Source organism: Cyrtonyx montezumae, unplaced genomic scaffold (assembly GCF_038088225.1).
Source record: "Cyrtonyx montezumae isolate F1298 unplaced genomic scaffold, pur_monq_1.0 scaffold_10, whole genome shotgun sequence".
Lineage (NCBI taxonomy): Eukaryota > Metazoa > Chordata > Aves > Galliformes > Odontophoridae > Cyrtonyx > Cyrtonyx montezumae.
Genome location: NW_027071826.1, coordinates 29,870,881 through 29,884,894, shown reverse-complemented (window position 1 = coordinate 29,884,894; position 14,014 = coordinate 29,870,881). Strand labels below are relative to the sequence as shown.

General features: G+C 35.4%; 1 protein-coding gene across 1 annotated transcript in view; it reads right to left on the bottom strand.

Moving 5' to 3' along the window:
• Positions 1–1,473: 1,473 nt before the first annotated feature.
• The window catches only part of PALS1 (protein associated with LIN7 1, MAGUK p55 family member), a 45,970-nt gene continuing 33,429 nt past the window's right edge, over positions 1,474–14,014 (bottom strand). The window contains exons 4-14 of the mRNA XM_065754134.1: positions 12,213–12,290; positions 11,357–11,503; positions 10,605–10,766; positions 7,723–7,800; positions 6,689–6,872; positions 5,042–5,113; positions 4,533–4,604; positions 4,124–4,291; positions 3,264–3,466; positions 2,415–2,525; positions 1,474–1,809 (exon numbers count right to left, since the gene is read on the bottom strand). Coding sequence (XP_065610206.1) covers positions 1,633–1,809; positions 2,415–2,525; positions 3,264–3,466; positions 4,124–4,291; positions 4,533–4,604; positions 5,042–5,113; positions 6,689–6,872; positions 7,723–7,800; positions 10,605–10,766; positions 11,357–11,503; positions 12,213–12,290 — 1,452 coding nt within the window. The 3' untranslated portion in view covers positions 1,474–1,632. The remainder of the gene's footprint in view (positions 1,810–2,414; positions 2,526–3,263; positions 3,467–4,123; positions 4,292–4,532; positions 4,605–5,041; positions 5,114–6,688; positions 6,873–7,722; positions 7,801–10,604; positions 10,767–11,356; positions 11,504–12,212; positions 12,291–14,014) is intronic.

Below are 14,014 nucleotides of genomic sequence, written 5' to 3'. Positions count from 1 at the left end.
GGAAAAAAACCTATCTGTTAAATCCTTCAGCATTAGACACGAATGAACTACAAACGGACATAACTCCAGTGTTTTACCTGTAGGAAGTAATAAACCATGTATAAAAGTAATAAACCATGGCTACCATTAAGAGACATTCACATTCAAGGGCTGTGCTACTCAAAACCCAAACAGCCAAGATACTACTACTCAGTTAGCTTCAGCAATAGAACACCCCCCACTGCAGACACATAGCCTTTATAGTTAACTAATGTCATAGTTCAGATTTGAAGATGCAGAGGTGATCTGACCTGTTTAGCAGAGCACACTAGGATACAGACCTTGCCTTCTGTTCACTCAAGTTACTTGCTTTAACAAGTATTCCTCTCTGTTGCAACATCTCAGTCAGTTACCAGTGTATACTGACACTGGTAACACACACTTACTGCAATAGTGAGCAAATGCAGGACAATATGTTGGCTAGTGAATTACAGTACTTGTTGTAATTCAATTGTAATACACAATAGCTACTGTCAGCTATTTTAATTCCAGTTAGTTATCAGTTGGAACAACAGCCACAAGACAAGCCATTTGCAGAGATTAAAAGACCCACTTATCTTCCAATGTTCAGCACATCAGCTTATTTTAGCCAGTATACTGTTCTAAAACATGAGAACTTCAACTGACTTCTAAGCAGTGTTTTATAACTATGTATTTTGCATAAAAATATAAGCTCTGCCCTTCTAAATATCTCTACAGATCTGTGGAGAACAGCAGCTCCAATCAGCCGATGTTTTAAGGAAAATTCCATAAAAATATCACATCTAAAAGATCAATATAATTCATCTTTAATTGGACCTAAAATTAATGTGCAGTCAACTCGGAATTAAAAAGTCTGACTAAGAAGACACAAGCATTGAAATATTTACATTATACACATTTTCCAATTACAGTGCTATTAGAAAGTGGAATGTTTTTTAGAATATAAATTCAAGCCTCACCAGGCAGCTCCAGACCACAGTGGCATCTTTGTTCTTCAATTCTTTGAAAAGGACAGATCTCTCATTAATCACACTGTTCACATGTAGATTATTTCTCTGCCCAACAATCCATAGAATTACACTCCTAAACTACTATAATGTCCCAGAAAGTCATTAAGTTAAGTGTTAAATAACATTCATATTTATAACTATGTGACAACGCGGGCTGTATATACAAATACACACACACATTTAAAATCTTTGATTTCCCTATGGGTGAGTTGGTAGAAAAAAAGAGGATTTATGTATAAAAGTTGTTGCTAGAAAAATCTAAAGCTTTAGAATTTAGTACTGAGAAGGTCTTTTCTAGACTACAGAAAAAGAAAATTTGGACAACAGAAAAAACAGCTCTCAAGCTGTGAGTATTAAGTGAATACATATAGTGAATATATATATATATTTATATATATATTTTTTCAATAATATGAAATTGTGAATATATATAGTGAATATATATATATATTTTCAATAATACACAACTTCACTTGGAAAGGATGCTGCCACTGAGGTCCAGAACTCAGACACTTGTTACTAGAACTGGGCAGACCTACACACCATCTCCTTAGAATGATTACTCAGCTGAAGTCCATTTGTCCCTTGGAATTATTCTCTTTCATCGTAGCCAGGTAGAAGGTACCCACTGGGGCTCTGTGTCAAGTTTGTTTATTAACCGAAGTAACTCTTGATAAGCCTTATCAAGATCAGAATTCACAATTGCTGTATCAAAGTAGTGACCATTGTTCTGTTCCATCTCCCTTGTCTTCTCTATGATTTCTCTCAACTCCTCTGGCTGCAAATCAAAAACAGGGAGTTATTGCATGTGTGTAAGTCTCTCCTCCACAACAAAATATGGGAAAGGTAACAAGTCAGACCTTATACATGGACTTTTCATTGTATTGTTACCAGGTATTTATAGTTAAATTTGACAACAATGAACCACCACAGACTTTTAGTGCCAAAGGCAACTGTTCCTCATTGGACACAAGTGGCAATCCAGTAAAAGAAAAACAGTCCTGGACTGAAGAAAACAAGGAAGATACAGCACTGTTCCATTTATGACAAGCATCATAGATAGGCTCCTCAAACATTTTTCTCATGTTTCTCAAAGAGCAGTTTGGTCACTAAGCCTGCCATCTTCTTGAAAAAAAATAGAAGACAGCAGAAAGTGAAAGCATGAATGGCACACCTCTGAAGATGCAGCTCTGCAGACATTGAGCAGCCAAAGGCAGCAGCTGTCACTGGAATATTTTCACCAATAAGAGACAATGAGAAACACCATGAAAGGTATACATGGAAATCATATACTCTTCTGAAGAGTACATGAATTTGTTCACCAGAAGTATTCTAGAACCATACATTAAAAAGCAAAATGCCTTCAGAAGTATTATATATTACCTTTGGGTTTTTCCCTTCTTTGGCCAATAAAGCACGTAATCTCTCTTGTGAAGGTGGTGCAACAAATATAATATATGGCTTCAAGTCAGAATTACGTAGTGTCTTCAGTGACTGTAGAAAAAGTATTAAATATTCAATATCTAACAAATTTCCATCCAATTAACTATAATAGCATTACTATCACCAGTCAGAATTCAGTCTCCATTTCCTACAAAATGTACATGCCACTATTTCTCAAATTCACGGAATCCAAACATTTACTTTTGTTCCAAGAACTTCCCTTAAGTTGAAGGAATATCTTTCAGTACACAAAAACAAACAAGTAATCTAAACTGAAGAAAGGTTCCTTAAAATGCTAAGGTATTAGAAACTTTTAATTGTGAGGCCTTTAAAAAAACTCCAGTTTAACCTCTCCTGTTTTGAACATTAAAATACAGAAGCCAAACACTACATGCTTGGAGTATATTTTGGCAGGTTACACATATATCAAGAAATGACAAATAAAAAGAACTTCACTGTAGTCTGAATCTTCCAAACACTTCTCCATCTTCAAACACCTTACAGCTCATAGAAGAATTGCATAAATTAGAGACAAATCTTAGTTTTTCAATTCATATACCTAAAGCTAGTGAGAAGTATTTGGAAAACAACATCCCAGATACAAAAGTTATAAATGCAACCTTCTTGTTCCTTGTTTGAAAATACACAAAACACTCTAGCCAACTGAAAAATCACTGAAAAAAAGTTGGAATAAATTTGGAGACAGTCTAATTTTACATCAACTTAAAATAGCTATTTTAGTGTTTCACAGTAGCTGCAAAAATAGAGGCGCAACAGCTTCCGCCATACCTGAGTGTGAAGATTTAGAAGGCATATCTTGCCAGAGTTGATCACTTGCCGCACGGAGTCTATACTAGTACCATAAAGGTTTTTTTCAAATTCTCCATATTCAATAAACTTCCCTGCAGCTATGTCATTCTCAAATGCTTGCCGGGAAATGAAATGGTAATCCCTGCCAGCTACTTCAGTCTCTCGCCTGCTCCGAGTTGTATCTACAAACAAAAGTCACAAAAAATAAACAATTACCTATACCTGCTGAAGTGAAAAGGCAATATCAGTATTTGATTAAAATAGCTTAGAAAAAGAGTTATTTTACGTAATAAATACTCCTGGAAAAGATTGAACTGTCAAAAACTGAGCCTACATTCAGACGTCTTATCTAAGAAAAAACAGTTAAGAAAAGAATAGCTTCACCATGTAGCACATTCTGGACGTGACAAACAGCTGTTAGTTGTTTATAAAGACTAATTTTGGGTACAGAAGATATTTTATATAAAATTCAGTGAAATGTAAATAGTTTGGAAAGGTACTTAAGCCACCTAAATTTAACTTTACACAGGATAGCTAGTTCAAAAATTATTTGGCAGATGTGCCAGTTTCTTTAACATTCTGTAAGCCATTTCAATCTTATTTAGACTGAAAAATATGCATGTCATGTAATACCTCTATAGCACTAATCTGGGTTACTGGATCTGCATTTACTTACAAAGGCTAGCATTTGCTACACAAGACATAATTTGCCCTTCACCAGAGAGCTGACTACAATCTATTCAAAAACCCCTAACTTCTAATTACAATTTTCATCACAAGAGGATTTGGGTGTAGGCAGTGTTTAGAATAAGCAATCCATATCTGCTTATCAGACTTACGAGGAACAGCAGAGGCAAAGCGGTCCACTTCATTATTCATAAGTCTCTGCCGCAATTCATTTTGGCCACAGTTCTGTGGGCCAATGAGAACAATAGGTCGTTTTCTATTTGCTGGTTGATGATACAGTGACATTTCCTCATACGTCAAAATTTCCTCATTATCATAATCTTGAAACAAAGACAATAAAAAGGTCAACATATTATTGCTCGTTGAATGTGTCACTTATCCTACAGCACAAAGTTTCAGGAAGTTCCCCCTCTGCAACCCCAAGATTATGACTTGCCTAGCAAGGCAAGACATTTCTTTCCTTTTTGGGGAAATAAAGCATTTCCACACTTTATACGTGAGTATTAGTTAAATTTTATATAGTTACATATAAATGCACACTACATAGAAGATGTTACTCACCATCATTTTTATTTGCATTGTATAATACCTTCTTCCGTTTCTTTTTGTTCTTCTTCGCACACCAGAGTTTTCCTAACCAAAATAAAATCATCACTATTTCATATCCATGCAGTAAAAAGCTTCCTATCTTAACAACTATCTGGATTTGCACATCTGAAAACAATAGGCTGTTCAGTTTATTACAACAGTAGGGTGTATGAAGCAAATTCTACACAGCAAAAGCTTTAACTGGGTCTTGCTATGAATAGGTAAAATTCTTTAAGAATAAGGAAACATTCCAAATTCCTTTAGATTAATCTACATTGTGCATATAATAAATAGGAGAAAACAGTCTGATTGATGCAGCTAAATTCAGGCCCGCATTTACATCAAGAATTTCAAACCACCACCACATTAGTAATATAAAAATAGAGAATTTTCTGGAACTCTACACTGACACAGTTCCAGATAATACTAATTAACATCACTACTAGTTAGACATATTTTTCCTTGAAAAGCATAGATCTAACCTGATTTTTCTGGCTCCTTGTCTTCTTCTATAGTTTGCTTCATTGCTTCTCTTTGTTGCTGAAAGCTTTTTCCTGAAAGCATTTTAAAGAAACCATAAAAAAGCAGTTAACTTTTGAAAACTGTTACTATATATAGTCATAAGTACATGTATATTTCCGTTATCTTCTTGTAATGACTTGTTCATTTTGCTAAGATTTTAAATCTCTGATGCTTCCAGTAAAGTATGTCATAAAATAGACATTTGTTGGGGAAAACTATGCTTGTCATAAAGATGACAAATTCTATCACCATAACAGAATGAATCTGAAAAAATGAACTCAAGCTTCAGCAAGGAGCACAATTTATATGAATACGTACATTAACAATATCCTTAAAAACTGGCAGTATTTGGAAGTGATATAACTCATATTCACATGGAAGGGTCTGTTGCCTTTTTAGCATTGCCTAATTTGGATGACATTTATAGTCAATTTTTCAGGATTTTTTAAGCTATTTTGTAGCATTCTTATGATGCCTTGTTAATAAATATTATTTCCATAATTGCTGTGAAGCAAGCTGCATACCTAGCACTATTACCAAATGCATTCATATACTTCCTTGAAATTTTCATACTGTTTGACTACTGCTTTCTTCAGATATATTAACAACACTGTATTTAGTAGTGAATAGGAACTAAGGACTCAATTGATTTCCTTCCCATCACATCCTAAAATTTGTCTGAATGGATAGACAGAAAAATTGAGCCTAAAAATTGAGCCAAAAAAATCCTCAAGTAAGATTTGCAGAGGTCAAAGCTGATAAGAAAACAGTTCATTGCTTCCAAAACATAATAATCAAATGAGAGTTGCGCAGCCTCATCCTTTTCTAGTTAGCTTTATCCGAAAATTGAAAATATGGGAAAGACTACATTTTTATCACTATGATACACTAGTCTTATTTTTAATGTGACATGTGTTACATTTGTACTACATTTCAAAAATTTCAGCTTGAAAAGATATTATGCTACATTTAAAAACAGTTTTCCCCTCATCTTATTCAAATGTCATAAGATAACAGCATACTTAAACATCTGTTCATCTGCTAAGATATGAGATGAACTGGAACACAGTGCATACTCAAAGACAAAAAAAATTATATATTGACTTCAATTTCTGAAACTTCAATTACTCAAAGGCCTCCAGCAGTTAGAAAGGAAGCCTGATTATTACAATAACTGAAGCCCTTAGGTAACTGAAAACATGTAGAAAAGTTACTACCTGAAAACATATTATTCAAGGATACCATTTGAAATGGTGATAAATCTAACAAGGAGCTTGAAGTCTAATTTTGTTGCTGTTGCCAGCAGAGGGAACTCTGAATCCACAAAGTTGCCAGGGTGAAAGAAAAAGGAAGTGTAGAGTAATTCAGGAAACATGAATTGCTGTGGAGGTGGTGGTTTTACTCAATGTTTAACATTTATACATGGAGATGTTTTTAAAAGATCAACCATTTAAATAAATGAATTATGAAACAGCGGGCTCTGCTGCAAAAAAGTTCAAAGTGACAGGTATTTAAGGATGTGGGTATGAGTCCTTAAAAAAAAAATAAATTGCCTCAACGCCTATAGGAACAACCACCATTCCACATTTTTCTAGATCTTTATTTACCAGGAATAAGGCCTGCCAGTGGTTGGTTATCTTCATCTCCATCTCTGTAAGCCTGCCACCAGTTTGGGTCTTCTTGGCTGATCACATGGAGTATATCTCCTTTTTGAAAAGACAGGCCTAATTCTCGGCAGGGGACATAAGGGTCATCAGAAGGATCATAGTCAAAATGTGCTTTCACATGTATCTGTGGAAGATAAAAACATAAAAAACAGGAAAAATCTGTGACTTCAGAAGAGTTACACCTCCATCTTCCTGTGACTAAAGAAGAGGTTTGATATACAAAAGCTCCAAGGTAACTCCTATAGAATGCACACTTTATCCATGGCATATAGGAGATATTGGAATGGATAAAAGCCTGAACTTCAAGTTTTATTAATTCTAGAGCCTACAAATTTTTTTCACCACTTCAGGAACCAAAAAAATTCTGAGCTACAAATCTAAGCTTTAGCACTGAAAAAGAATCACGGGTATTCTGATTTACTTATATTTAAACAGAAAACACACAGGATGAGACCCATTTGTCGGACTTTCAGATAAAGTTTCACTTAAAAATACTTCACTTTGCCTCTGAACATCTGAAGATTTTTTTTTTGCTTTGACAGAAATCTGCACAATCTTTCTTCAAACTCTTGAAGCTGAGGAAAGCTTGTTGGCTAAAAATATACTAGACCAAGTATATACTATATATTTTCTCTCCACAAAGCATATTCACAAATTACAGCAGAATGTTTTTAAATTCTATCAATTAAATTGCTATATATATAAAACTGAGAAGTTTCAAATAGAATTTCAGAAGCATAGGTGGGGTTCTTTTATTAAATTCTTATTGTTTTAGAAACAGAGTTAAAAACATACTATATGTTTCAGCTTATCACTATCATTTTCAACAGTTAATTCAGGTGCAAGTCTGGTAACAAACTATTTAAATGATTGCAAATTTTCCATTTTGCTGTGTAAATAACCTACAAAACAACACTCTAAGCACTACTGGAAAAATAAAGCATGCATCACCAACGTTATGTAAAGCTACTTACAACTGTCTCCTTTGCAGGAGGTGGCTTGCTCTGCTGACTGGGAATCAATACAAACGTCAGAGTGCCATGCATGTCAGCCTGAGATAAAAAAAATAAAGACACTTAACATACAGATGCAGAAATTCAGCAACAGTCTAGAAATCCACACACAAATTCAGATTACAAAAGTCTAGAGTTCCAGATTATAGATAAACTATTTTTATTTTAAATAGAACACTGGCAACTGCATTAAGCAAGATACTTAAGACAAACAGAGTACCAAGAATTGCATTCCCTTGTTCTGTTTGAAAATACCAAGTGGATCTATGCTAGCAGGAAAAAATACGTAAGAAACTTTTACCCTGAAGTTACTTAAACACGACAGTGCTTTAAAATCCAAACACTTCCAGTATGTTTTTATGCTGTTAACACTACTAAAGTATACAGAACACTTACTAAAAATTTAACCAGAGAGCTCAAATCTTGCATAAGTACCTAACATTGAAACTGCCAGCATCTATAAAGAAAGGAGAACTTAATACATGCTTTGGTTTTAGAGGCATCTTAGTTGTTTGCCTGCTCTTGTATACAGTTTATTTCTGCACATAACAAACATCTAGGTAAAACATGTGCCAAACCCTGAAGAGGCCTGTGTGTCTCACTTTCTATACAACATTAATTGAGCCCTAACTACAGATGTTGCATAAACTAAAGCATATATGTGTATCACCAAAAATTGGTACTAAAGGCTTAAATGAAGTAACCATAGTTGAGGATAACCTTATTAGGCTGCAGGAAAGGATAATCCACCATTTTCAGTCAGTATGCATAGTTTCTTGAGGAATGTGCAGAATTTCACAGTGATAGCATGAGCAGCCTTGTCTGAAGTCACGTGCCAGTTCATTATCATTTTAGGCACAAGGGGTGAGGCAAGAATTAGAATGCAAGAAATGTCTCTCTCTTTGGTTCTACAGTATTCTTTGGGGACTGAAACTTCTAAAATATAACACGCCAAATCAAAAGAATATCAACATATAAATTATTACACAGCTAAAAAATTAGTTTTTTAAACCAGGAAAATTTGAGGTTTTCACCAATTACTCTTATAAAGATATGTAACGTAATATATATATATGTGTTATTTATATACATCTTCTATTCTGTAACTCTAAGTTGTAGGACTTGTTCAAGCACAGAACAAGATCTCAGCAGAGAATTAAACTGCTACTGTAATTACCTGTTAAGCACATATGTAACTTTTTTCAAAAGCAAAAGATGTAGTTGAATATGGATAGCTTCTTCTCAAAATACAGATGGCAAAGAAACCAAGTGCATTAACCATCTCACACATTTCTGATACAAAATCACATGCAAACTGAAGAATTTTCAAATAAACAGCTCAAGAAAACCATTTCTGCCTCTAATTCTCTCCACTTGGTATCCCTCCATTCATTAAGAAACGCCATCAGAACAGATGTACAGCATCCATTAAAAACTGCAGTCTCGCACTGGAAGACTTTATTTATTGATAATGCTTGTACTTCCTACAACAATGCAACTTACAGCAGAACCCGAGTCTTTGCCTGATTTTCATCTGTACATTGAGCTTCGATTCACTAATTCAAATATTTACTACATATTTATTTGGAACTTCTTCCCAAAGATCCTCTTAATAAATCTGTGCTAGCTAGTATTTCCAAAGCTTCGTAGTAAAGGCTGAAAAGATTCACTTTCATGCATTTTCACTTTTACAGAATGATCCTCTTTGATGGAGACTAAAGACTCGCAGTAAGGTTCGAAGTGAATCATCAGATGCTGATCAATAGCAGGAGCCAGGGGAGAGCATGGAAACAGAGCAATATTGGGCAAAGTGAAGTATGTACAATCCTCAGCTTCTGGCATCCTACCTTGCCAGAACTTAGAGAGAACATCTCTGCCTTTACTAGCTCTCAACAGATTTTTTGCTGGTTTTACCTTCTGAACTGATGCACAGTTTTGCCATGGAAGTTACAAGAGGAACAAAGAAAAATACTTTATGTTGGTAAACTGCTAGACAAAAAGGTTTTTTGTCAGGAGGGAAAGAGTAGTTAGTCTGGTCAGGTAAACGTCTAATGTGAAACAATATGCGGTGAGTTGAGCCCAGCCAGAAACTACAAACCCTCTGCCTATTGCTTATCCCCTCCCCAAAAGGGATAGGGTAAAGAATCATAAGATCAAAAGCAAGAAAAGCAAGAAAAACTCATGGGTCAAAAATCTAATATGTGAATGTTTAAAACAAAGCTTATTAAAAAAAAATCAGCACCAAGGAAATTGCTCATTGTCTTTTTTTTTTTTCCCTGAGCATGATATTACTTAGCATGAAATATCACCGGTCAATTCAGAACATCTGTCCTCGCTGTCCCCCTTCACAACATCTTATGCACCTACTCATGGGGAGGGACAGAGTGAAGAGAAATCACCTTGACACTGTGCAAGCACCAGATGAAACATTGTTTTTGAAGAGACAGACCACACACTGTGAAGATGGTATATTCCACCTCAGCCAGACAGAACCAAAATCATACAGGTACACATTTACTGATATTTACTGAGGATTAAGCCAAAGATGGATGAAAAAATCATGGCTTTTCAAAGCAAAGCTTTTCTTAGAATTCATTAAAACAGGTCTCAAGATAGTACCTTGACTCTTCAATATTCATAAGGTTCATTTTTGCATTTAACTGCTATTATACTTGCTAAAATTGCACTTTGCTTAGAAAGCAAGCTGGAAATGCCCTCTGTGTGAGTATTAAGTATGAGAGTGAAAATGTCTAACTTTAAATATGAAGACAAATGACAAGTGGAGCTAACAGACTTCACTCTTAGGAGTATTTTTTGCAGGGAAAACAAAGCGCCCAACTCACCAGTAAATCAAAAACTTCATTAACATCTTTTCCACGAATCTCAATGCCATTAATCTCCAGAACTTCATCCCCTTCATGTAACAGCCCACTCTTCTCTGCAGCACCTCCTTTGACTATTCGACTAATGATGACAGAATCCATTTCGTTACGAACAGTAGCACCCTGTGTGGTAGCAACAAATTCTGAATTTATTACTTATCACAAACTCAAAGCCATCTATTGTAAGCATTTCAAACCAGTGAGGAGACATTTCTCTGTTGAAAGAAAATGAATGTAATAGCTTGGATGTATACAACTGATGCTCTAGCTTACAAAAAACCCACATTTGTTTCTTTAAGTGGTACAAAAGGTTAAAGAACTGAACTACTCTACACTGTAAGAGTTTTGTTTTTTTTAAATAGAAAGCTTTCCTAAACACTTACTTGAAAGATGCAAAATAGAAGACTTAAAAAGAACACAAACAGAACAGCTTTCTGTAATTGGCACAATAATGTAAGCTTTCCTGCAGCTAAGCTTGGATAGTGACTTCAATAATAAAACCCTGTTCAATCCACATGATGGAAACTATACAGGCTCTATGTGGCAACATGTCTACTGCTATATCAAAATGCACATGAAGTAATTATTTATGACCATTTCTCATCCAGGCAGGAGAGGAAGAAAATGATTCCTCAGTTAAACATAACTTTCACAGCCATCTGCTAAGACTGCTTACCTGCTTTATGTATAACTGAGTGAGTACCAATACCTACCAAAGGAATATCTCGAGCTTTCTCAATGCGAACTATTTTAACCGTCTCTCCTCCATACGTGCCAACATTTTCATAAATTTTTTCATCTGCAGCAGGTTCCGGTTGCATTTCTTGTTCTGCAACCTTATCATGAGCTAGTAGAAGTGCCTAGTGTTAAACAAAATCAGCTCAGTTACAAAAAAATTCTCATTTTGCATGCATACAAAATAGTAACAATCAATTAAATTCTACAATTTGAAAGCTCTTTCCAATTACAGAATATTGCAAACCGACTCAAGCAATAGGAAAGGTTTATCACAGCTATATAGTTTCTACTTGCCAAAAATTTTGCTTTCAGTTTGGGAAAATAATACAAAACTATTTTGAATACAAAATTGTAACTATACTTATGGCTTTTCCTTCCTGAAAAAAAAAGTCAAACATTGGTTTACTACATATGTGAAAGAGAACACGGAAGCACAGAGTTTACTGCAAGTCAAAACTACTCATGAGTTTACTTCATTGGACAAAACTCACTTCATGCATCCTATGATAAGAGTGCAATATCTGCATCTATCACAGAAAAACAGAAAAGTGAACTAGCTCGTGTTGCCATTGACATAACTGACCTATTGCTACCTTGCTCAAGTGAAAATTACCTTGTAATACAACAAGGGCTGAATACAATTATGTGCTACACTTCAAAAGTTTCCATTATGTGTGGGAAACTGGCAGGTCTTCATCTTAGAAAAATGAAAGAGATCGGCACAAAGAATTACATACATCCCTGCCCAGTCAGTCCAATATGCAAGAAATAAAGCATGCTCAAAACATCAGGACACATATACCATAAATCAGAAATCCCATCTTGTTTTACCTGCATGTGAGGGGCATTCAGCAAGGCATTAAGTTCCTGTCCATCCTTGTGGTGACTGGGTTTTAAAACACTCTGTACCTGAAAAGAAAGGAAGTAGTACAGCTCTCACTCTACCCAGTGATTTATCGATCCTCTTTCCCCAACTGAAGCACAAAACTCTAATTGCACTTATTCATTTTACTGCAAGTAAAATATGCACACAATTGGTACACCGATGCATTGAGCCTGGTCTAGTACACATTAGGAAAATACACAGTGAGACTCTCCAGCATGCTGAGCTTTGGTGATTTTCTATTGAATGCAAACTGGTACGCAGTATATCACATGGATTTCTCAACAGAAACTAACAATGAGCTCAGCTACCACAAGAGATGTACACAAAAGTTAGACTCGAGAAAGGAACCTGACAGCATCATTAGCCACAATGAAGCCTACTATGCAAATACACTACGTCTTTCAAACTGGACTGGTTTCTCACTAATGTGACGACACTTCCTTTTCCTTAAAAGCAGATGGTTTATTTTTAACCCAGTAATTCTACCAGCAGCAAGACCAAAGATCCCAAGACAGGTTTTGCAGCACTTGCTGGAACATCTGCCTCAGAAATTCTGAGTCAAAATTTCAAAATACCAACATCTCAGCAAACCAGTTTCCTTCAGCTATTTCTTTTTTTTTTTTCCCCCAAGGAAATAGAATGACCCACAATAAGACAACAACTGTTCTTGCTCAAGCAGCTTTTGTTGCCAAAAAAGGTTTGCATTCCTGTTCAGTTAAGCAGACCTTGCTGTCATCTCTCAAATACAGAAAATCCATGCATGCTTTAAAGGAAAGCCAGGAGCAGTGAATTTCCCTTTATCTAAAGGCAAGGTTGAAGAAGATACTTTCCACAGACATTATCTTCATGACCAAAGTTGAGTCCAAAAGCACTAATGAAGCCAGAGGCATCAAGAGTAGATTATACATAACAGCAGCTTCTTGTGAGATGGAAAACATTCTTTCTCTCGTGAGTATTTTAAGGATGAAAAATGTGACAAAAAAAAAATCAAGAACTAAATTTAAGATCTAATTTAGATAAAACCATGGAGAACAGAAAGAATTCAGCTTCACATCACTTAAACCTAAGTCATTTCTACACAGCTGTCAGGAAGCTATCTTCCCCAGTTAGAAGTCCTGCAAGCAAGACATTTTGAACATGTGGCCAGATGCTAAGTATTAGACAGAGGAAATGATGCACTATATATGTCCACAATTATTACATCTCAGAATCAAATCTGCACATCTTCGTGAATTTATACAATAAATTCAACATAAGAACAATCCTAAACTATACATTATTTGAAGTAACACTTTGCTAGTTGCTACACGATGCACAGATTAAACAGCCTGAAATCGAGGTGCAAAATAAAGCATATATACCTTCAGATGCTAAGAACATCACCTCCCCTCCTCCTTTATTTTTCCATGCCTTGCAACTTGGCCCAACTCTGTGCAGCAACACCCTTTATTACAGCTGAATTTACTCTTTGAATAACAACATTACTCAAAAACTAACAGCTCCTCCGCCTCTTTCCTAAGGAAAAGATAAATGTTTTATTCATTTGTTGAATATAATGGTTGCAGCATTAGGAAAGATTCAGTCTGCTATGTGCAGCACTCACTATGCCAGCATTGCTGCACATCAGATTGCTTTGTTATTTAAGGTAAAGAATTCCATGTCTTATCAGGCAAAGAAATCTGAATCTAGGCTGACTTTCCCAAACTATATATACATACCACAGACAGTATAGGCATTTCACACTAAG